Here is a 25,450-nt window from a genome sequence, read left to right on the forward strand (position 1 = left end):
GTAAGCCAAGATTAGGGCTCAATTAGAACATTTAAGTAGCTTTAGTAAACAATCCTTAGATTAAAACATTACTGGTGTGCATCTTGAGATATTTTAAGATATGTCAGGGCAAGCTGCTTTCAGTTAAAACAACTCAAACATGCATTTTAGTCTGGGACTAGGCTTAAGCTTTGTCCTTGAAACCCGGGGATAGAGTATTAGTAGACTGTTAGGTTAGGGTTAGGTGTTAGGGTTTGGGCTAGTAGAATAAGTTGACATGTAGATGCAAAGTTACTTATAGTCACTAGAATGTCTGTTGGGGGACCATCAAAATAAAGTGTTAGCCAATATTAAGCAGACAATACTCTAATGAGAATTAGTTGACATATAGTTGTCAACTTAAGTTACTTATCCCAAATTGATCTTTGGGAGCAACAGTGGCAGTGTGTCGAGTTTTGTTTATTTTTTTTAAACTGCATGATAACCCAAGCTAGATTTTGTACATGAAAATGTGGATCAAAAGTCAAAAGTCAGATCGTGCATTGAGAAAAATTATACTTTGGACCAATTTTGAAAAATTATAATTTGTTACAGTCAAATTTATTAGTTTTTCTCAAATTATATTGATAGTTTGGTTCAAAGCTTACATTTGCTTTTACATTTTGGATGAAGTGAAGTGACACGTGAAGTGAAGTGACACGTGAAGGCCAAGTATGGTAACCCATACTCGGAATTTGTCCTCTGCATTTAACCCATCCAAGTTAGTGCACACACATTAGGAGCAGAGTAGTGAGTAGTGAACACACACACACACTGCAAACCGTGATACACACACACTGCAAACCGTGATACACACCCGGAGCAGTGGGCAGCCTTTATGCTGTGGCGCCCAGGGAGCGATTGGGGGTTCGGTGCCTTGCTCAAGAGCACCTCAGTCATTTCCTGCCAGTGCTGGAATCGAACCAGCAACCTTTGGGTTACCAGTTGGACTCACTAACCATGTGTATTTATTATTAATACCATATATCATAAATTAATCAATATGTTTTCTTTAGACACACACCAAAATGTTAATGTATTAAATGTTACTTTTGGGGGGGGGGGGGGTTTTACCATAAACAAAATTAACTATAATTTGAAAGTAGTAAATTTACTTAAGATAAATCTAAAAACATTTTTAGTCTTTAACTTGTTTTTACTATATAAATATGGGAATATTCTCTTTGAAAGACCTTAATGTTTATTGTGATTTATTTTTTAGAATATGCATGATCTTTTCTGTTTCTGATCTAGTATGTGTTCTGCAAATCAAGCAGAAATAATATTTAAACAAAACTGTTTCATTTATTTTCTATGGGGAGTGTTATTTGCCAAACTGAACAAAACAGGTATATATCAAAAACCATGATTTTCGATTAGACCAATATAAATATGCGTATTAAATAAATTACACTTTTTCACTTTTCAAGTGTAACTGTACAACTTTCCTTAACAAGAAAGTACAAATTATTCAGGATGTGTTACATGCTGAAGTTTTATACTTTAGGGGTTAGGGTTTGTTCAAATAAACCCATTGATAATAATTTCAAAATGCTCATCAAAATTCAATGTATTAAATGTATTTGAGCCAGTTGCTTCAAAAAATGTGATGCTAGTATACTGTATGAAATAAAATATTTTGAAAAACTTTTATTTAGCTAGTTACCAAGGCAACCTTTCGCTTCCATTTCGTTTAAGTTAAAGTACTAAAATAACTAAAACTAAATAAGCAACAAAAAAAAAAAAACTAAAACTTATTAACAATATAGACATTTTTTTTTTTAAAGACCAAATAAAATGACAAATATACAACACAAAATTATTAAAACTTTAAGTAAAATTAAAATGACAACAAAAATAAAATCTAATTCAAAATATGAACAAAACCTATAATGCTATCTCATTGAAACGAAACTAACACTGGTCACAACACAATAGCTACAGCACCCTGCTGGATAATTACTGATTTACAAACAAAAATCACAAGCATACTTGTACAAAGCATTTGTTCAAACTATAAAAAGCAATGAATGTCTTGTGTTATTATTTATCGATGCTTGTGTTTGTGTGTTGTCAGGGCCTGAAGTTCCGTATGTGGCCGTTTACAGCACCCATGACAGACAGAGTGAGTATCCTGCAGCCTTCCTCCTGTCTGTCTCGTGTGTGTGTGTGTGTGTGTGTGTGTGTGTGTGTGAGTGTGTTTGAGTTCTGGATGATCTGCAGGGTCATACTCCTGTCATTTGACTGCTTATCTATCACTGAGCAACGTGCACACACACTCAAACACAGGCCACACCATAGAGATTTGTGAGTGTCGTCGCAATTTTTTTTTTTTTTTTAAATGGGACCTATTATGCCCTTTTTTAGGGCCCGAGCACCGATGGTGTGAGAAACTCATGAAACTTTGCACACGTGTCAGAAGTGGTGAAAATTTACGTCTGATATGGGTTTCAGAATTAGGTGTGCCAAAATGACTCGATAGCACCACCTACAAAATTTCAATTAAGCACCCTTCGCGCTACGTTTCACGTACAGGTATAAAATTCAGTATACACATGTAACAGCCCAATACCTACAAAAAACTCCCGGGGTGCAAAATCTGTAAACCCAACAAGAAGTGAGATATTTTGAGTTTTCCCTGCAAAATTTTTGCAGTTTTTGCCATTTCCAGATGTTGTACTTTAACGAACTCCTCCTAGAGCTTTAATCAGATCAACGTCATATTTGGTCAGTCTAATTTGAAGGCCTTTGCGACGTTAAATTGTGAAGATCTAGAGTTTTCGCTGAAGGGTGTGTCTGCACAGTCATCATGTTTTCAGGCCATTTCAAGTTTGATTTTGATGTGACATAACAGTGATATCTACTGTAAGTCACTGAGGTGTTTACTTACTTTTTTATTAGTCTTCCCATTAACGTCGTCATTGTCTTCATTCAGGCCAATTTGAGAATGCACACGAAAACAAGAGGCGGGAATTATCGCACAAACCAATTGTATCCAATCATAACCAGTCGCAATGGAGGTACTGCCTCCTCTCAAGCAACTTTCTCCCATTCATTCTCAGTTACCCCCCACTAAACCCACCGCACACTTTGGGGGATCTGTTTAAAGTCAATGGGCTCAGGGGAGGCAAGCTTCCCGCTGTAACTTTACCTGCGTTGTTGCTGTTGGACTGTATTACTTTATAAAAAAAAAACTATTGACTTTTACACTTTTTAATGTCACATTTTGTAATATTTGTGTTGTTTTATTTTTTGTACTATTGATTATTTTACTCATCCAGTTTTTTTTTTTTTTTTTTTTTTTTTGTGGAGACACAGCCTCCCTTGCCTCCTCGGAGGAAACGCCTCTTGTGTACGTGCTCTAGTACATAAGAACAAGGCTTGGTTCATAATTTACAACAAAAAATCTAGCATTAGATCTCAAACAGGTGAATTTAAAGAAGTTATTACTCCACCACCTGTGTGACATCATTAACTAACATGGTTGAACGGCAAATTTGCGACAATATAGTTTTGGGACACAGTCTTGACTAGATGATTTCTTCAATGATACATCATAACATACGTAGTAGTTGCGCAGCGAGTTACGCCATTGTACATGAAACGCACACCTGATTGAGTTCCGTTTCTACAAAGCTCCTTCTCCAAAAGCCCAGAGCGCTCTGATTGGCCAGCTGACGTAGTGCGCTGCGAGTTTCAGCTTTCAAGGCTTCTAAGGCAATTGTAAACACAAACAGTTAATAATATCATCGTCTTACCAAATCAGCTTGATTCAGATTCTGAAAATGCAGATAATCAAGCAGATCGATCGGATTCAGAACCAACATTGGAATGCCACAACATGGCGACAACACTACAATTTGCTAAAGCCTCACCTTCCTGTCTTTGTGTCTTCAGGCGGGCATCATGCTAACATTCCACATTGTCATGTAAAGAAGTTTGTGGAAGTAATATCTGGACTTCGATCGAGGCATTTTAAGCAGTGGGAGACTATTGATGGATCTGAGCAGACAGCTCTCAATGTTTTGATGGTGCCTGGGGGGCTCAATGTTTACACTTTTGGGGAAGATAAATCCATGAATGTCATCCTAATAGTAGTCAATGAACAATAAACTGGGTTAAGAGAATCTCACATACTTCACCTTGAATCACTCAAAAGAAGAGTAAGAAGTTCAGGAAGATACTCTCATTACCAACCTCTGCACAGCCAGACTCACACACACACACTCATCTCATTGCGTTATATACCCACAGCATGTCAATTAATGAGCAGAGTTCCTCCCAGGCTTACTATAGGCCACAATGTGATTGAGTCTCCCTACACACGCCTGCGCTGGCACACTGAGAGCACTCACAGATTATTGGATTATTGCCAGACACGCCATGCCTTCCATAAACTGTGACCTCTCTGTGTAAGAGGCTGGTAATTGTGTTATGTATATAATATCCTGTAAGCCCACCGATATCACAATGAGCGTGTGATTCGGTGTGACGGTCCATCACAGAAGTCATTTCACAGAGCTCACATCTGTGTCTGTGTGTGTGGAATGTTTATGAACGCTGTTTGTTTGTAAGTTAATCTAAAGTTCCTGCCATGTCATTTTGAATTTTTTCCCATCCATCCCCTTCTCTGCTGTGTTCTTTCAGTAAATGTTAAATGTGACACCAAGGTCAAATTCAGAGGACTTACACAGAACTCATATGGATCCTTCTCCATGTCGACATACAAATCATTGCGGTTTTTCAAATGTGCGGCTATGTGAAAAGCATTGGTGCAATGGGAGCAAGTGTGCTTTGTTGGGCTTATGTCTGAGCAGACGCTGATAAGCCTGTCTTAAAATGAAACCCTGAATCGCAATGTGCTCTTAATTGTTAAGTGCACTTCCAAGACTCTATCGCTGCTGCTCAGAATGGATGGTCTCTGTGTTTACAGCAGCACACATGATATCTGCTCAATTTAGTCCTTCTCTATCAGGAAAGCCAGCTGCTCATGGCCTCTCACAACCTCTGAACATCTATAACTGTTAATCCTGCAACTGTTTCTCCCAGAAACTCCCTGTTATGTCCCAGAGCAATTAGCTGCTCATTTCTGCGTGTTTGAGGAGGTTTTATGCTTGCATATACTTAGAGATAAACAATGAATTTTGCCTTGATTGGTTTAAAAGCTCTTAAAAGAATAGTTCTATATAAAATTACATTTACTCAATAATGCAATAATTATATAATGCATTCGACACAAGTATATGTTTCTATAAGGTTTTTCTGTAAGGAGATGTTTAGCAGAATGTACACACTGCTCTTTCTTATTAAGACATATATTAACCTGGGATATCCCAAAAAAGATTAAAAACAAAACACCATAAAAGTGTCCATACAACTTTAGTTGAGTATATTATAGTCATATTTAATTTTCAATACAAGTTAAGCTAAATTGAAAACAATCATAGATTAATTTTTATGAATTTTTACTTGTCTCTCTTTTTCTTAAAAATCGAGATTACAGTGAGCCACATACAATGGAAGTAAATGAGGCCAATTTTTGGAGGATTTAAAAGCATGAATGTGAAGATTATCTTCTGTTAAAACTTGTTATTATTTGAGCTATTATTTGTCATTTTTACAGTCATTTTAAGATTTTAGGTGTTAGGTTGTCTTGGCAACAAAGTTGTAATTGGCTATAACGTTGCACAGAAAAAGTTTTACTCTAAAATCATGTTAACACTTGCATTGAATACAGCCTGTTGCAATTCTATTGTAACAGTGAGTATTTTAATTTTTAAAAATTGGCCCCATTTACTTCCATTGCAAGTGCCTTAATGCAAGCAACATTTGTGCTTTTTTAAAGAAAAGAAGAGAAATCCAAATTTATTTGTGATAATACTATAATTTTTGTCAGTTGAACTTAGCATGTATTGAGCCTGAAATATTCCTTAAGAGTAACAAACCAAAATTTAAGTCATTATTTACAGAAAATCTCATATCTAATTTGCTTATATATAGACATGGGTCATATGAGTGATACCAAATGTTGGTTATTGCAAAGTGTGAAATAAGTTTTAAGAGTTATGATGGAGGGCAAGATTTTGGAGTGTGAGTAGCATGAACATTTAGCTAAATAACTTATATTAGATAGATTGTTCCTTTAAGGAATTGTTTTTAATCATGAAATGATTGGTTTCTTTCTTCCTGCAGAGGTGCATGACATCGAGTTGAATCTAAACTTGAATAGAACGGTGAACTCGCTGCAGATGCCGAGAGTGGAATACAGGGAGATAAACATAGAGGATTACAGTATGTTAACCAAAACCTGTTAAAATGCTGGTGTGTAAATGCTCCAAAAGGATTTAAGATGTCTCTGATTAAGAATGTCTCTGATTGTCATACACAGGTCTCAGCATGCAGATCCTGAAACCTGCAGGCTTCATAGACACCTCACATTACCCACTTCTGCTCCTCATGTGAGTAAATGACAATTTTATGCAACATTTCTTTATAGGCCCTAAGCTTTTCTTCACAACAACAAACAAACTTGATGTTATATGTAAAACGTGTGTCAGTGTCCCAACAGTTTGTCTGAACTTCCCCATGAACTTCCATCTGGGTCGAATCCCTAATTTAAAAAAAAGTCACAATTTGCTCTTGGATGTTATCATTTCCCCTGAGTCCCACTTATAATGTTGGTCAAGGTTTCTTGTACCTAAAACCTAATTTAGTTATTAATTTACCCAGTTTTCCACATTGCTGAGAGATTTCTCTATGTAAATTACCTCTTTTACGACTGGCTAAAAAATAGTGACCAATATAAATGCCAATATTTGCCTATTTTAAGACATGAACTGTACCCGATTGGTTGGTTGGTAAAGAGAAATGGTCAGTCCACCGAATGTCAGTTCCAAATTCTTCTAACAGCCTTGTCCATTTTTTAAATTATTTTTGGAGTAAATATTAATAAATAAATTAATAGATAAAAATGTAATAATAATGAAATAAATAATAAAATTAAATAATATTCAAATAAGTTTTTGTGGAATCAAAAAGAGTAATCAACAGAACTAAGAATAGGTGAGGAACTAATGAATAACCATAGAAACGAACTAGCAAACAGAACCCAGGCAAGTCAGAACCAAGTGTGCCACACGAGTCCTGAAAAGTGAAGCCAAAGCATCTCGATCGCCCCCAGGTGGCTGGAAGCAGTATAGGTCATAAACCCGCCCTCTCCATGAAATGTATTGGGATGTGAGACAAACTAAAGTAACAAATTACACTTTAAACATTTTTTTTTTTTTTCCCAAAGACGGTTTCTGTCATTTTAGGCAGTTTTTATCATGCTGGTGTTAGTTCAAGTGTTTGTTCTTTAAATAAGTTTGGTTTTAGTTAGTTATTTGATGCTGTAAACAGGGGTGTGATTTCATGATTGACAGCTGAGATTGATAGCTTCTCTGAGTGAAGTAGTCACTAAGACTTTTTTCTGGATCTTCGCGAGGAGATTGGAGCTTTAACTTTAATTTCTACATTTCCATAACTGTTTATTTCACACCGACATAAAAAGTTGTTCTGAGTGTGGGTGGGACCTTGATATCGCGGCTCCACTTCGTGCTCACTACGGCGCAGACTCGAGCTCCAAGTTCACTATGCGCAGACTCGAGGCTCAAGATGTCAGCGCCATATTGACACACTGACGGTTTCAGTTACTACAATGGAAGAGAGTGAAGGTGTGTCGTCCATCTTTTTTTTACAGTCTATGGTCAGAGCAGGGAAAAGAATGAAAACAAAACCAAAACAGACCAAAACAGAACTAGAATGTAACATAAACTCCCCCCTTCCAGAAGGCAGATCCTCGCGCTGTAACGAGTCAAACTGAGGAGGGAGGAGGCTTTGAAGGAGGACAATGAGCTGGCAAAGGGCAGGACAAAGGAGTAGATGATGGCAGGAGAAACCAGTTCAGTGATGACGTGGGAGGAGCCATGGTGGAGACTTGCCAAGTGGAACCAGGTGGATGACAGAATGAGATGGAGCTGATGGAGATGGAGATTGTACAACACCGTAGGTCCAGGAGGTCAAGGCGGAGACATGGTGATGAGAGCCGGAAAGAAGGCAGAGCCTGACGGAGCTGAAAAGGTGGAGGGAAAAAGTGCAGCTGAATGCCCGAAAGTTTGTGATGCAAGCAGAGCAATGGCTGAACAAGGCAGAGCCGGAGGGACGAGGGAGCTTGGTGGAGCTGTGAGGAGAATGGTCCCAGGTAGAGCAGAGGGAGAGAGGAGCCAAGGCTTAGCTGACAGGTCACAAGGTGAAGTGATGGGCTCAGCAGCCCAAGGCAGAGACAGGGGATCCACTTGCCAGGGCAGAGCGTGAGACTGGAAGACTTGAGGCAGATCTGTGCCGCAGGTTGGAGCCAACAGAGGAGGAGCCGAGGGACTGAAGGGAGCCAGCAGAGGTGGGGCCGAAGGACTGGCTGGCTTAAGCAGAGGAGGCAGGAGACTTGGAGCCGGGCAGGACCAGCGGGGGCACTAGACACTTGGAGCTGGGCGGAACCAGCGAAGAAGAGAGACTCAGGGGAATATCCTCTTTCATTTCCTCATAATAATTCCCTATAGGCCAGGTATAGCTCACCATCAGTGGCAGAAGTGTGGGCAGGGCTTCGCTCTATGCCCTCGTACTCCACTAGCACACCCACTGGGATGGACAATGTTGCCAGCTCACGCACCTGGTCAGACTTTCCGTTGGGCTCCAGGGCGATAATAGGCTCAGGCTTTGTCTCTGGCGCTGGCATCGCAGCAGGCTCGGGCTCTGTGTCTGCAGTGGAATCTGGCATAGGCTCCATGCAGGGTGTGGGAGGTGGCTGGCTGGGCTGGTGATGTCCTCCTCAGCAGGGCAGATGGTGAATGCTGATCTGTTGTTCAAAACGGTGTGAGTGGGTGAGGCACGCCAGGTCTAAAAAGTCCTTTGTGTGGTCCGAAGAACAGAGAAAACTAAGGGCTTAAATACACAAAGAGCTGAGACAGAGCTAAGAACAGGTGAGGAACTTATGAACAACCATGGAAACTAACTAACAAACAGAACTCAGGCAAATCAGAACAGGGAAAAGAATGAAAACAAAACCAAGACAGAACTAGAATGTATCAGTTATGTTATGTACAGTATTTATATATATTATAAAATTAAATTTATCTGCATCTGAATCGGCCAAAAAATCAATAATGGTTAACCACTAGCGTGAAACGAATAACAACTTCATGCCAAATAGGTGTCATTAATATGTAAATAGAGGAAGTCAAATGTTAATGTGCTCATTATTAAGACAATTTCTAACTACGGCATTTTTCCAATTAAGTTTAAATAAATGGTTTGGGGAGGAAGCTGTAAATCCTGAACTTTAGAATTTGCCTGTAGTTCAGTGACGTCTATTATATCAAAGAGCAAATCCTCTTTCCCATGATATGAGCCCTTTGAAGTGTGTGCTGCAGGTCATCCTATTAACACACAAACAGCAGTTCCTCTCCTGCTCTGTGTTACTGCGCTGAGCTTCAGGTCTCATCAAGAGTAAGAGTGTAACTCTGAAATGGACTTGAGTCAGTGCTATTAATCTTGTCTTTTCAGCCGTACACTTTCAGCCACTGTAATTACACCACAAATGAGTTCACCTGCAGCCTGCCTTCAATTAACCCACCCCACCACACACATCATGCATACCGCAGCAGACAGTCACCTGTGCTCTCTAGAGAGCCGCCAATGCAGTGTATATTGTGTTAGGACTATAGTGAATATAGTGACTGTGTCTCAAAACCCAGTGAGCTGCCTACCTATCTTTGTGAAAAAGAAGTACACTTTAGTATTTAGTATAAAATAGTATTTATTACGGAATTATTACACTTTAAAATAAACAAGTGCAAAGTGAAAGTAATGTCTCCTGACCCTTCAGTTTTAATGTAAATGTGTTATTGTCACAGAGACTTCACTGTAAAAAGTAATACGCTATATCTACTCTGCAAAATTTTGGCAACAGATTAAGAAGCAATTTTATTAAATAAATTCAACAAATAGAACTGAGTTAGAATTAATCAAATTAATTTCTTAAATGTCAACCATTTAAACGAGTAAACTTTAAGTACAATTTAAACAAATTATCTGAATAACAGACGGCTGTCAAAGATGAATTAAGAACTCTTTATTTTTTATTGCCAACATTAAAGACACCTGATGATAACAAGCAGAATCACTAAGGAGAAACACAAGAATTAACAGAGGTTTAGATGTTGATGTTGATTTTATTGAAAATATTTGGCAGTTTGGCAGTTTGACTCTTTGCTTTTTATGTCAGTTTGTGGTTTTTGTAATGGTATTTGCTAATTTTACACATTTTAAATGGTTGACTTTTAAGGAATTAATTTGATTAATCTAACTCAATTCTTATATGTTGAATTTAATTAATAATATTGCTTGTAATCTGTTGCCACAATTTTATTGCGTAGCTAGAGCATTTTACTTTTTACAGTGTTGAGTGAGATCCAAGCACAGCCTTATTGGACAATCCAAAAATCATAGTAAAAGGGCAGGCAAAGGGTCAAAACACATGTAAAACCATATTTTCGCTTTTATGTACTGGAACATGCCAGAACATGGCTATCATTGCCAGAAATGTTTTCTAGGTAGGCAGCTTACTAAATGCTTCTTTTCCTAATAAAAATGGTTTGTCTTTTTTTCTGTCTCGCTCAGAGATGGGACTCCAGGCAGTCAGTCGGTCTCAGAGCAGTTCCAAGTTGACTGGGCATCAGTGCTGGTCAGCAGTTTTGGGGTGGTTGCAGTGCGCTTTGACGGTCGCGGAAGTGGCTTCCAGGGGACTAACTTACTCCATAAGGTGCAGCGCAGGCTGGGAATGTTCGAGGAGAAAGACCAGCTGGATGTCCTCAGGTAGTTGAGCAGCCATCTGCGCCCAACACACAGTGAACATCCATCAATGCCATCACACAGCTGCACAAACGTGCTGCATCTCCTTAACTGCACGGCAGATCTACAGACATCTACATTTATACCACAATCTGACTTAAAAACTCCATGATATGATTGACACTGACTATTTAGCATGTGAGAAGGTCCAACATGTGTCAGACCATTTAACATTTTGTCTTTGTGTCTGGCAGTATTATGATGCAGGAGCCATACATTGACAAGACTAGAATTGGAGCTTTTGGGCAGGTAAATACATACTGCATTTTACTGTTATTATCTGTCCAGACAGGAAACCCTGTCACATGTATACACAGACATTTATTTGACTCTTTCATATGCACATGCATACAGAAAGTACATTAGTACCCTAGCAAACTTCTTCGCTGTCTCCTAAGGCTGCATTCTAACTGAAATTTCCTATTTACACTTGTCACTTAATGTGGTTTTACTGATCAGATAGCTATCCAATTTGTTAAAACTGTTTCATTTACACTTGGCCACATAAATGCCACATCTCTGGTGGGCCGTATCTCTGGCGATGCGTATTGCAGTAGCGCTGTTACATCTGGCTATGCTCTGATTTTATCATTTTGGAACGAGTAAAATTTACATATGTGGCTTCAACAACCAGATGCATTTATGCTTGGTCAGTTTCTTTAGAATGCATCTCAAAACATCTCCTGAAGTGGTTTGAGTGATTGTATTTAAATCCATCTCGAAAGCATTTCGGAGGGCAAACACACAAACACTGTGAACACACACCCAGAGCAGTGGGCAGCCATTTTTGCTGTGCAGTCCAGGTTAGGTGCCTTGCTCATAGAGCACCTCAGTTGTGGGTAATGAGAGTGGAAGAAAGTGCTGTTCATTCAATTTCCCACCTACATTTCCTGCCAGTACTGAGACTTGAACCCGCAACCTTTGGGTTACAAGTCCAACTCTCTAACCATTTACACCTGTCCCATTTACAACAGCCTTCACATCAAGAACACACCTATGACAACTTAAATATCTACGTAGGCAGCTCACTAGGGCTCTGTTTACACCTGGTATTAAGATGCGTTTTGGGCAATCAGATCACAAGTAGATGAGGGAGACACATTCCTGTTTACATATGGTATTTTAATCCGTTTCTTTTGTCCACTTTCAACCACTTCTGTCCTGATTTCTTCAAGGGGAGGGTCTATGGGTGGGTAAATGTATGGCTTTTTTCAGATCTTTTGATCTAATGGACAAAATAAGCTTGTGCAATTTACATATGAATGTGCCCGGTGACAACGGAAAAACATACAGAGAGCAGTAGCTTTAGTTTCTGCTCTGATAGCCACAAGTCCACGCCAAACGCGGTGCGTGTGTGTTAGAAATCAAGAATGGTGAGAGAACATTGTGCTTGGTACATTTTTCGTCTTCAAACCAAACTTGGGTCTCCAGCCAACAAAGTTTAAATGCCTCCTGGCTAGAGCACTTCCCATAATGTTTATGCATTAGATCAGTAGGCGGAGAGTAGGTCGTCTTTTGTGGCTGTTCGACCACATGAGCGTTTACACTATGAAAGAAATCCGGTCGAATGTGTTTTCGACTACCTCTGGAAGTGGTCAAAAGTGGACAAGCTTAAAACGTTTTAGACCCCGTTTACACCTGTATTTTACCGTCGTCCACTTGTGATCTGACTGACCAAAACGCATTTTAATACCAGGTGTAAACAGGTTTTGGAACAGAGCTACAATTCTGTGACCATTGAGGGTTCACTTAAAAGTGTGATTCATCCAACAGCAGTTGTGATGATGAGAGAGTCTACACAGCCTGTCTGACTTTCGGCATGTCACATAAACTCTTCCTCTCTCACTAACTTCAGTCCTCAAGAAGAGCAGAACAAATTGGTTTCATGCAGTAAGAAGAACTTAATTGAGACCATCTACATTTCTGGCTACATGTTCGTTTTTGCTCATGCCTATTTCTTACCTTGAAAGATTGTCATTTTTCACAGGATTAATTAATGCATGTTCAAAGGCTGAATTTCTTCCTCACTTTAATGAGCACAGATCATATCAGAAACTTCTGTAACTAGTAATGAGAGTGCTATCTCAGAGGTCTTGAGTTGAGTGTCTTGTGTTTCAGGTGTATGGAGGTTACATCACCAGCCTTCTGCTCAGCTCTGAGGACTCTATGCTCAAGTGTGCTGCAGTGCTCTCACCCATCACAGACTTTGCACTATATGGTAGGGTTTGTTTATGTGTGTGTGTCTTAAGACGGGTATTCAATCTTGCTCCTGGAAGACTACTTTCCTGCAGAGTTTAGCTTCAACACACCTGCCTAGGAGTTTCGAGTGATCCTGAAGACCTTGATTAGCTGGTTCAGGTGTGTTTAATTAAGGCTAGAGCTAAATGCTCCGTTCACGCCATGTTGTAATTACCGTAATTTCAAGATGACAACACATGACGTTCTACTCGGACATGTTCACGTCCTTGGACTGGGAATTATACGTATCTTATGGCAACACTATGAACACCTAAATGAATCTGCAGTGGTCAGATGGTACAGCAGTCACATAGTACAAGTAGGAGTGCTCAGAAAATTTCCAGCTTACAAGCTGTAATTACAAGCTCTACAAGGAAGTAAATGCTTTTTACAAGTTTAAATCATGTAATTACGGTAATTACAACACGGCATGAATGCATCAAAACTCTCCTGGAAAGTGGCCCTTCAAGAACAGGATTGGACACTCCTGTATTAAGACATAAGGGGCATAACAAAATGGAACAGGTCTCAAGACTTGTTTTTAACATCCATTTTATCTGCAATGAACAGCAGTTAACAGTAGGTAGCTGTTGAGTACTTTTAGCTTCTGTTTTCAAAACTGAAAAAAAAAAAAAAATGCCTTAACTCTAGCATATTGCTTGCAAGGCCGTAACAATGTTTTGGACAATGGGGGATTTTTTTTTTTTTTTTTTTTTAATGATCTTTTTATTTAAAGGAATTAAACAACTAAAAGATTTAAATGGACTAATGGGAATAAAGAAAACAAAAGAAGAACGGTAAAAGAAAATATAAACCCTTTTTGAACTTTTTGCAAATAAGAGTTTTATTTTAAAATACGTATATGAATAAGAGTGAATGTGGACATATGTTGAAAACACAAAACAGCAAAATGTTTCTTGTCTCATCACATTCAGATAAGTATTATGTGATTTATGTAATTCATAACTATGTAAGCTTGTTTCCGCCACGGAATAAAAAAAAGTGTAAAAGATAATTGCGACTAATCTTACAATTCTGACTCTTTCTCACAATTGCGAGTTTATATCTCGCAATTCCGACTTTTTTTCTTGCAATTGCGAGTTTATATCTCGCAATTCCGACTTTTTGTTCTCGCAATTGTGAGTTTATATCTCAATCTGGACTTTTTCTCGCAATAGCAAGTTTATTTCGCAGTTCTGACTTTTTTCCCGCAATTGCAAATTTATCTCACAATTGACTTTTTTCTCGCAATTGCAAGTTTATCTCTCTCAATTCTGAATGTTTTTCTCGCAATTGTGAGTTTATATCTTGCAATTCTGAATGTTTTTCTCACAATTGCGAGTTTTTATCTTGCAATTCTGACTTTTTTCCCCGCAATTGCGAGTTTATATCTCACAATTCTGACTGTTTTTCTCGCAATTGCAAGTTTATATCTTGCAATTCTGACTAAAATCCAATTCTAAGGAAAAAAGACTGACATTTTTTCTCAGAATTGCTAGTTTATATTTTGCAATTCTGACTTTATAACTTGCTATTGTGTGTACAGTGTATCATGCAATTCTAATGGTGCGTTCACACCAGACGCGAATGAAGCATTAAGCGCAAGTGATTTACATGTTAAGTCAATGCAAAGACGCGAATAGACATCCTGCGGTGCGATTCACGCGAATGAGGTGGCGCGAATAGAGCGTTTCGGGCGTTTGACGCACGTAACGCGTGATTCGCGCGAATCGCGTGAGTTGAAAAATCTGAACTTTGGCGAAAATTCGCGCCGCGTTAACCAATCAGGAGCTTGCTCTAGTAGTGACGACGTAGCGTGAGGAGGCAGAAATCCGAAACAACATGGAGGACAAAATCATCCTCGCTGTACGATACATCTTTGTACTTTTTTAGAAACAGGAATAAAAAGGATTTTGCTTGGAAGAAAGTGAGTGAGGAGGTCGGACAATCTGGTAAGTTGTAAAAAACGCTCTTTGCTCAATTTGAGCTACACATATTGAGACTACAAGCTAGCTAAAGCCGGCAAATTGAGCTTATTCACCGTATTTTACAACTGCTTTCCCGCTGACGAGTTGATGTGTTTATTTAGAGGAAGTGTGCAGAAACGAGACGAGCCGCCTGGCAGAAGCCCCTCTCATGACGCGAATTCGCGCCTGTTGTGAAGTGAATTTCACGCGTGAATGAAGCGAGTAAACTCAAAATGTTCAAGCGTCCAACTACGTGCGAATAGCGCGATTTATTCGTGCAAGTCGCGTCTGGTGTGAACGCCCCATAAGGAAAAAGTCAGAATTGCGAAATAAAAAGTCGCAATTACCTTTTTTATCTTACCTCACACTCTTTCACAATTATTGAATGAACTGAAGCGTCACGCTAGAAATCAAGTTCCATATATGTGAACAGCAAAGCCCATTTTCTTTGATTTGATTGGCCATCTCAATCATTTTGACATTGATGAGTGCTGTGGGCAGGCCAGCCTAAAACTAGTAACTTTTAAAACTTTTTATAATCATTTGATAATAGTACTACAATTCTGCAGAGATCTGTTTGGGTCCATCTGAACCTCAAATGTAGATATGAATATCTTAGTAAGCACATGCACATTCTGAAGACATCTAGGATTTGATATTATTGTGTGTGAAAGTCTTAAACAGATTCACATGCATTCTAAATCAAAACATCTGCTGAATGTCTTTTTAACATCCAGCAGGAAGCATTTTACAAATGTATCTCAGATGATAAAATAACGTAAAAAAATGTAGTCTGCTAAAATAGATGTATATGTGTAATATCAGGAATGGGAAAAATCATTAAAATGCTTGTCCCACCCTTAGCTTCTTCTGATTGGTATGTTGTTGTAAAACTAGCATTAATGCACTATTTTTTACTTGATGCAATAACTTGAAAATGGTGCAAGATGCTGAAAAAACATTGAGATGTGATGTAAGATGTCACCAACAACTACACCAACAATTAAAAAAAAAAAATAGTCCAGGTGCAAAAATACACCCTGTTGAAACGCCTCCTAAGGAGGAGTGTCCAATTCATCATCCATTCCTGCAGCTTCCTGTCTGTGCGTGTCAGTGGTCCCATCAGTATTCTGAGAGCAGGGCCTGTAGGAGGACTGAAGCACTCCAAGAACTCCAGAGGAACAGAGGGATGAAAAATGAAGCATGTGTGTGTTCATCATAAACAATACCTCACATCTCACAGCGGCAACAGCACAGAAATCTGCTCATAAGTCACCAGGCGCATCAGCGCGTATTGTGAAATGGCTGTGCAGTGATTTTTATCAAAGGAAATGCTCGGAAATGAACTCTGCCAGTGACAAATGTCACTGTTGACTGTTACTGTTCTTATTTCCTGCTTTCAGCTTCAGCTTTCTCAGAGAGATATCTGGGCCCTCCCAAGCCAGATCGGAGAGCATACGAGGTACATTTTCTTGAATTATAATCAGTATTTTGTATTCACCAGTACTGACAACACTTATAGTGTGCTCTTTAATATTTCCACAGATGGCCAATCTTGCATACAGAGCGTCCCAGTTCATCGATAAAAAGTTTTTAATCATTCATCCAACAGCAGATGGTACATTTTCTTTTCCACTTCTTACAATGTCTTTGTAAGAGATAGAATACTGTCAACTGACATGCATTTCATTTACCTTTTAGAAAAAGTTCATTTTCAACACACAGCCAAATTCATCTCCAGGCTAATCAGCGAGAGAGCAAATTACACTCTGCAGGTAAGAGTCATTGTGCAGCTTTACTTAGTTTCTAAGTTCTTACTTCAGTTGGGATATTAAGTTCACACCAGGGTATATGCATATGTATGCGTATACTGAATTTTCAGATACAATTTCAGCTGGCTGTGTTGAAATATTTGAACTTTTGCAACCACCCGACCAGATGAGGGCAAAGTGAAAATTCCCAATATTCTTCAAACACTATTTCTGTAAAATGAGCATTGTTATGAATAATTAATGTCAGGAATAATTATTTTATAATTATTTACAGTGATTAGCCCTAGAAAACCTTGTATGTTTTTTTTCCATTCATTTTCAACACAGGGTTTTCAAAATATTCTGGGAACATTTTAAAGGTTTAATTATTTAAAGGGTTAGTTCACCCAAAAATGAAAATAATGTCATTTATTACTCACCCTAATGCCGTTCCACACCCGTAAGACCTTCGTTCATCTTCAGAACACAAATTAAAATATTTTTGTTGAAATCCGATGACTCGGTGAGGCCTCCATAGCCAACAATGACATTTCCTCTCTCAAGATCCATTAATGTACTAAAAACATATTTAAATCAGTTCATGTGAGTACAGTGGTTCAATATTAATATTATAAAGCGACGAGAATATTTTTGGTGCGCCGAAAAAACAAAATAACAACTTATTTAGTGATGGCCGATTTCAAAACACTGCTTCAGGAAGCTTCGGAGCATAATGAATCAGAGTATCGAATCATGATTCGGATCGCGTGTCAAACCGCCAAACTGCTGAAATCACGTGACTTTGGTACTCCGAACCGCTGATTCGACACACTGATTCATTACGCTCCGAAGCTTCCTGAAGCAGTGTTTTGAAATCGGCCATCACTATATAGGTCGCTATTTTGTTCGTTTTTTTGGCGCACCAAAAATATTCTCGTCGCTTAATAATATTAATATTGAACCACTGTACTTACATAAACTGATATAAATATGTTTTTAGTACCTTTATGGATCTTGAGAGAGGAAATGTCATTGCTCCCTATGCAGGCCTCACGGAGCCATCAGATTTCAACAAAAATATCTCATTTTGCGTTCCGAAGATTTATGAAGGTCTTACGGGTGTGGAACGCCATGAGGGTGAGTAATAAATGACAGAATTTTCATTTTTGGGTGAACTAACCCTTTAACAATAGTTAATAATATGAACTAGTAATGAACAATACTTCAGCATTTATTAATCTTGAGAGTCAATGGTTATTTCAACATTTACTAATGTAACATTTTTAAAATTTAAAATTATATTTGTTAACATTTGTTAATGCACTGTGATCTAACATAAACAAATAATGAACAATATATTTTTACTAACGTTAACAGTGTTGTCAAAAGTACCGACTTGGTACCTGAAATTTTAAAAACGTGACACTTTTAGCACTGTTCAGCGGATTCGTAAACACCTCTGATTGGCCATTGTGTTCACATGCTAAACATATATGTCTGTGATTGACTACAATGATCAACGCACGGGAGCATTTGAAAGCACACGGAAGTGTTTGATTTTGAAAGCAGGAACGTTTGAAAGCAGGCATCTATCAGCGGACTGGTCCTCTGATAGACGCCTGCTTTCAAACGCTCCCTTAGGCGCTTGGTGAAGAGTGTAATTAATGTCTATTTACAATGTTTTTGAAGCGTTGATCATTGTAGCCAATCACAGACATATCTGATGAGCACATGAACACAATGACCAATCAGAGGTGTTTATGAATCGGCTCAACAGTGTCACATTTTTAAAATTTCAGTACCAACTTGGTAACGAAGTCAGTACTTTTGACAACACTAAACGTTAATGAAGATTAATAACTGCTTTAAAAATATTTTGATCATTGTTAGTTCACATTAGCTAACTAATCAACTAATGTTAACAAATGAGACCTTATTGTAAAGAATGCTTTATGCTTCTAGTTCTATTTTAAATTAACCAAACCAACCAGCTCTGAGAATAAAAGCAAAAAAAGTGTATGAAAAGACAAGGTTGTCATCCGATAAAGTACTGTGAATGATGTAATCAAAAACAATAATTATAATTATAGAAGTATAAAAAAAAAATATTCAGTGTATTTTTGCAAATCATCAGTCAGTCAGTCAAATCAAATCACTCACAGTGCTTTATGGGAGTTTGTGGCTCAGCGACTTCTCTAATTGGTGGATTTCTCTTCAGGATTATGGGTATTGTAGTTCTTGACTGGAAATTCAGCAATTAAACGCTTGTGGTTTGTACAGAAGCCTATAATCAACAACATCCTCAGAGCCGATGACAGGACTGTCATGAAAGATTTATACATTATTGTTAAAAATCAATTTCTCTGTGGAATAAATGAATGGGGTTTTCACTTCTGGAAGCCAACTGTACGCTGCATCATTTGTGGTGATGTTCGCCAAAGGTGTGTGAGGTCTGGGGTGACTGGATACTGAGCCCTGTGATCATCCAGCACTGCTGCCAGCAGAGGGATTAGACACACTCAATGCATGCAGCTCATTTAAACAGATTATACAGGCCACTCTCATGAGCCACGCGCTAACATGCTGAATAATCCCATTATATTCCCACACTAGGAGATTTCCTCTTTGCTTTCTGCTCCCTAATAGATTTGCTATTAATTGCTGGCTGGTGAATGACTGCGGAATTAATTAGGGCAGATATTCATCAGGACGTGTGTGATTGTCACTGTGTCAAGCTGTTCTTCTCAATTTATGATCTATTAGGTAGTGACAGGGCCGCCACACACACTCGCAATAAAGTTTGTATTATCTCAGTAGAAGTTTCTGGATGCTGCTAGTTGTGAAATTTGGTTTGAATGTTTGGTTTAAACCCATGGTTCAGTATGCATTTGTACCACAGTTGATCTCATGTGGTAACACTTTAGAATACTGTTTGAATAACTACACAGGAAAAAATGAGTAATGCATTATTAACACTCTAGTAACTACTATTAACTAAAAAGAAACTCTGATTAATGAATTAGTAAGTAATACTGCATAGTCAGATGTGGTAGTTCACTATTAGCTTATCAAGAAGTAGTATTTTTTCATACCTCCCAGAGGACTACGAAGAACTACAGGTTCACAATTAATGTGAATAATGCATAATATATAATTAATTCTAGAGTGAAGATCATGGTAACCCACTAGTAATGACTCACATATTACCAAATCCAAAGTTTTTGGATAGTAATTCCTTCCGATGGATTTGGTAACACTTGAGTCATTACTATTGGGTTACCATGATCTTCACTTTAGAATACTGATCCAAATAATTAGTATTTCTTTTAGAAGGATGTAGTAACATTTGAGTCATTCCTATCCAAAACTTTACAAAAACCTCAAAAGCTTATAATGACATCAGTCGTTATTAGAAAGTTATCATGCTTTTAACTTTAGAAATACTGATCCAAATCATTAGTAATTCAGTAACATGGTAACACTTTATTTTAGGGTCTTTTAACTAGTTGCTTATTAGCATGCATATTACTAGAATATTGGCTGTTTATTAGTACTTATTAAGCACATATTAATGCCTTATTCTGCTTGACCTTATTCTACATTCTTAATCCTAACCAATACCTAAACTTAACAACTAACTTACTAACTATTAATAAGCAGTAAATTAGGAGTTTATTGAGGGAAAAGTCGTAGTTAATAGTGAATATGTGTTCCCTATACTAAAGTGTTACCAGTAACACTTTACAATAAGGTTAGTTAACATTAGTTAACTACATTAGTTAACATAAACTAATAATGAACAGAACTTCTACAGCATTTATTAATCTTTGCTAATGTTAATTTCAACATTTACTAATACATTATTAAAATCTTGTTAACATTAGTTAACTAACATGAACAAACAATGAACAACTGTATTTTCATTAACTAACGTTAATGAAGATTAGTAAATACAGTAACAAATGTATTGCTCATGGTTAGTTCATGTTAGTTAATACATTAATTAATGTTTAACTAATGAAACTTATTGTAAAGTGTTACCAGTGATTCCTTCTATAGGATTTGGTAATACTTGAGTAATTACTAGTGGGTTACCTTGACCTTCGCTTTAGAATTAATTATACATTTTGCATTAGTCACATTATTTATGAAACTGTAGTTACTGATTAGCTAATAGTGAACTACCACATTCAACTGAACGCTATTACTTATTAATTTATTAATCAGAGTTTTGTATTAGTTAATAGTAGTAACTAGAATGTTAATATTGTGTTACTCATTTGTTCCTGTGTGGTTATTCATTAATGATGGAATAGTATTCTAAAGTGTTACCAAGATGGTTATTGGGAGATATAGAGTAACAACTGATATTTTATTGCATTTTATGCAAGTAGTCTGCTATACTGTTAATATATCTCATTGATTTAGATTATAAGATATCAAGCTTTTCCACTGCATGGTACGGCTCGGTATGGAATGGTACGGCTTGCTTAAATAGTACCACCTTGGTTGAGGATTCAAGTGAGCCGATCCTAAAATGTGACATGTAAACACTGCTGATTAGTCAGAGAGAATCATCACTACCAGCGTCATTGGATTTGAAACACGTAACACCAAACCTGCTAGATTTAAATAGTCGGTAACAGCCACAGCAGTATCATTTGTTTGCACAACTTTTTTAAATGACTTGCTTTAAACGACATTCGCACACACACAAAATGGCTGTATCGTGGTCAATAGACAAGGTGCTGACGTTCCTCTCATTGGTAGCCAAGAAGCGGATTCACAGCATTAGAGGTGGCGCAACTATAACGATCAGTCTACCCATCCACTTTGAAACGGTACTAAACTGCAGTGGAAAAGCAAAACGAAAGTAAAGTGAGCGGAGCCGTGCCGAATCGTACCACGCAGTGGAAATGCACCAATACTGTATGAACCATAAAAGCTTGATGGATTGTATCTAAAGGTTTAATAAACTGTTCCATTAAAAAAAGGGTTTTCTGACTAACATGTCATATGTCAGGCTTTACAGGGTTAAAGAGTAGCAAAAATCAAAGGCAAGGGTGAAAAACATTTCCAAGACCTTCGTATAAAAAAGCCTTCATATAATCTGTTAGTTTTAATAGAAAACAACCACTGAGATCTCTGGAACTATCCTGAAATAAATGCACAAAGACTCTTCTCACAAACACTAAATAAAACTCTAAAGAGAAACTGACTTGTGTTCACGCCAAAAGATGCGGTGTGAAAGTGGTATTCAGAGTTTTGTGATATTGAGCTCATTACCTTGTCATTGTGTCCTTTGTTAGATCTACCCAGACGAAGGACACTTCATTCACAACGAGGGGACGCGGCAGCACCTCAGTCAGTCGCTGGTCAACTTCTTCGAGGAGTGTTTCCGGCTCCCGGACCAAGTGTTCGAGGAGGCGCTAGAGGAGGAAAGCGAAGAGGAGGGTTAGTCCACCCGTTCCGTGATGTCCAAGCACAAAGCCAGCTCCTTTTGCCACATAATATGCAACCCATAAATTCAAACCCTCCAGTTTTCAGTTCCCTCCCAGTGTAGCATGCCGACTCTGAGACCGCCCTGCCTCGTGTTCCTGCCTCAGCTCCCCTCCAGGTGCTCCTCACTATCCATCAACCCTCAACAGACCGCGGCCGTGCGGCGCGGCGTGGCATCTGGCTGGCGCCACATCGTCTCGCTCTCCCTGGCAGGCCAGTTATGAGCTTCTGAAGGTGTTGGGAGTCTCTGGTCTGTACATCATGTTGACAGATGAGACGCTGGGATATTAACTGACTTCCAAGCACGTTGGCCTTTGAATCCCAGAGAGCTGTGCAAACAGCAAGACTTGAGGGGTCATTCAGTGTTTGATTCAAATAGATATTTGGTGTTTTGGGCAAAAGGGGGTTGTTGTAGGGAGAACATTTCATTTGTGGTTCAAAAGATCTTCTCATGTCCAATTGTGCTCATGTCTGGTGTTGCAGTGTAAAGTCGCACATGAAAAACATTCACTTGGATATCGATAAAACTTGTTTTCAGTGTTCAAGCGTGTCCGAGTCTTGGAAATCTTGTAGCCTCAAGTGTGTATTTAGATGGTGTTTATTCATTGCAGAAACTTCATCAAGCAGAAGGGGAGCAAAAACGATTCTCATTAATCTCACAGACCGTGACAGTTGTACGAGACTGTTGATCCCACTTCTCAGCGTGTGTTTCCTTGAAGTGATGGTCTGTCAGTGCTGGAGAAAGCACTCTATGTTGATTTAGTCACTGTGCCTTATTACGGGGGCGAACAATCCTGTTCGAAGAGCCTCCTTGTGAATATCACCAGTCATTCAAGGCTTACGTTTGATTGACTAAAATCTTGTATCTAAAACGCTCGCATCACGAAATCCATTATCGACTGTACGATAACTGTTATATTTATTTGCGCATGTGTGAGCCAGTGTTGTTTTACCGTCAACAAAACAAACTCGCTCGCATCCTGCTAATAGCGGTTTTCCATCCACTTTAAGAATCGAGTAATGGAGCATGAAATTAAAATGTATGATTTCAACATTACCTCAGTATTAAACTAAAGCCCCTCTGAGGGTTTACAGACACTTTGTAGAACATTTGTTAATTCATGGCCAAAACAAATCTGTACATAAAAAGTATATTAAGTAGGGTAGGAAACACTTTTGTGTTAAAGGGATAGTTCACTCAAAAATGAAAATTCTGACATTGACTCGAACCTCATGTTGTTCCAAACCTGTATGACTTTCTTTCTTCAGTAGAACACAAGTGATGTTTAGCAGAATGCTCATGCTATCCTTTCAATACAATGGAGTTGAATGGAAACAAGCCTTCAGTGTTTCATAGAGCAGGTCATACAGGTTTGCAATAAGGGTTGAGTAAATGACGACAGAATATCCGTCCCTTTAACGCTTATGAATTACAGTATTGTGCAAATGTTTCACATTACAGCAGTAGCCAACTCGCTTTAGTTGGCATTTATATTATTTAAGTCACGTATGGTATGTTTATATGTTTTGCACAGTACTGTATATGAACAGTTATCGGTTGTAACTTTTGCCTATAAAAGCTCTTGAGGATAAACTGTTTTATTTTGTGTGGATGAAATGTTCATGTTTAATCTTGATACATTCATAGTGCATGTCGAAAAACCATTTGCAACTCAAAAGCTATTTTTTAAAAATGGTCAAATTATCTGCATAGTATTTTTGACGGCTTGAATGTTCCAACTTGCATTTCATTTCCGGTAGTTTTGTGAGTGAGATCTCAGTCTTGTCTGCTTGATGTATAAATGTTACTCAAATATCATTTAAGTCTCTGAATATCTGAGTGTTTCTTGTACATAAAGCATTTGAAGGTATTTTGTTCTCCTGTGTCGAGCAGAGCGGCGGAGGTCACGGTTACTATGAACTGAAATGCGCAATGAAAAAAAGTCACATGGGACCAAGAGTATGATGGGATTGCTGTTTCAGCAAGAACAGTCATATTGTGGCACCTCTCTGAATACAAACTATTTTATCATCACCTTTGTTATGATTTGTTTTCCTCACTTGGAGAAAAGAGGATGAATACGTAAGTAACCAAAATAAACTGAAAGCCTTCAATGTTGATGTCCCGCTTTCTTGTGAATTAAGTGAATGAGTGTATTTACACGCATGACCTTAAGACCTCTAAGGTTATGTAAATAAGCATCTTAGAAGGTGTTTTTTTTTTAAATCTGGGAAATGTCATAAACGGTTTAAATAAAACCCGATCAGCAGATCTACATTTTTGCCTGTGCTCGATTCAGTGTTGCATATAAACACCTTTATTGCTGGATCTGTCAGCTTATTCAATGTGAATGTTTTGATGTTAAAGGGTTAGTTCACCCAAAAATACAAATTCTGTCATTATTTACTAGACCTGTATAACTTTCTTCTGCAGAATATAAAAAAAGATATTTTCCATAACTGTTTTGGGTTCCATTTACTTCCACAGTATGGAGGGGGAAAAAAAACACTGCTACATTTCTCAAAATATCTCTTTTTGTATTTGACAGAAGAAAGAAAGTCATACATGTCTGGAACAACATGCGGTTGAGTAAATTATGTAAACTATCCCTTCAAGAGGGAAACACTTTTTTTGTTTTGTCGATTTATTTATTTGTATTTCAACCCTTAAAGGGATAGTTCACCCAAAGAATGAAAATATAATGCAAGTCAATGGCTACTGTCACTTTAAGACTAAAAAATATATATATATATTTACAGGCAAAACAAAATGAATACCCGTGGCTCCTGACGATTCATTGAGGTCTTATGATGCAAAATGGTCGGTCTGTGCAAGAAAACGTACATTATTTACAGCATTATTACCTGTTCAGTTTCTTGCACAGCCCGATCATTTCGCTTCATAAGACCTCAATGAATTGTCAAGAGCCAGTGGTATTCATTTTGCTTTGCCTGTATATGTTTTTTGGACTCTCAAAGTGATGGTAGCCGTTATATGAATCACCAAGGACCATGATTTCAGCTAAAAATCTT

The 25,450-nt window shown here is 38.1% G+C and overlaps 1 protein-coding gene across 5 annotated transcripts in view; it reads left to right on the forward strand.

The window, feature by feature from the left end:
- dpp6a (dipeptidyl-peptidase 6a) overlaps positions 1-24,532 on the forward strand; it is a 435,379-nt gene extending 410,847 nt beyond the window's left edge. For all 5 annotated transcript variants that reach the window (XM_051882657.1, XM_051882659.1, XM_051882658.1 and 2 more), the window contains 10 exons: positions 2,096-2,143; positions 6,211-6,309; positions 6,407-6,476; positions 10,732-10,926; positions 11,157-11,211; positions 13,081-13,180; positions 16,571-16,629; positions 16,713-16,785; positions 16,869-16,942; positions 22,228-24,532. In XM_051882657.1, the coding sequence (XP_051738617.1) occupies positions 2,096-2,143; positions 6,211-6,309; positions 6,407-6,476; positions 10,732-10,926; positions 11,157-11,211; positions 13,081-13,180; positions 16,571-16,629; positions 16,713-16,785; positions 16,869-16,942; positions 22,228-22,377 (923 nt within the window). In that variant the 3' untranslated portion in view covers positions 22,378-24,532. The remainder of the gene's footprint in view (positions 1-2,095; positions 2,144-6,210; positions 6,310-6,406; positions 6,477-10,731; positions 10,927-11,156; positions 11,212-13,080; positions 13,181-16,570; positions 16,630-16,712; positions 16,786-16,868; positions 16,943-22,227) is intronic.
- The last annotated feature ends 918 nt before the right edge of the window (positions 24,533-25,450 follow it).

This window comes from Ctenopharyngodon idella, chromosome 23, assembly GCF_019924925.1.
Source record: "Ctenopharyngodon idella isolate HZGC_01 chromosome 23, HZGC01, whole genome shotgun sequence".
NCBI lineage: Eukaryota > Metazoa > Chordata > Actinopteri > Cypriniformes > Xenocyprididae > Ctenopharyngodon > Ctenopharyngodon idella.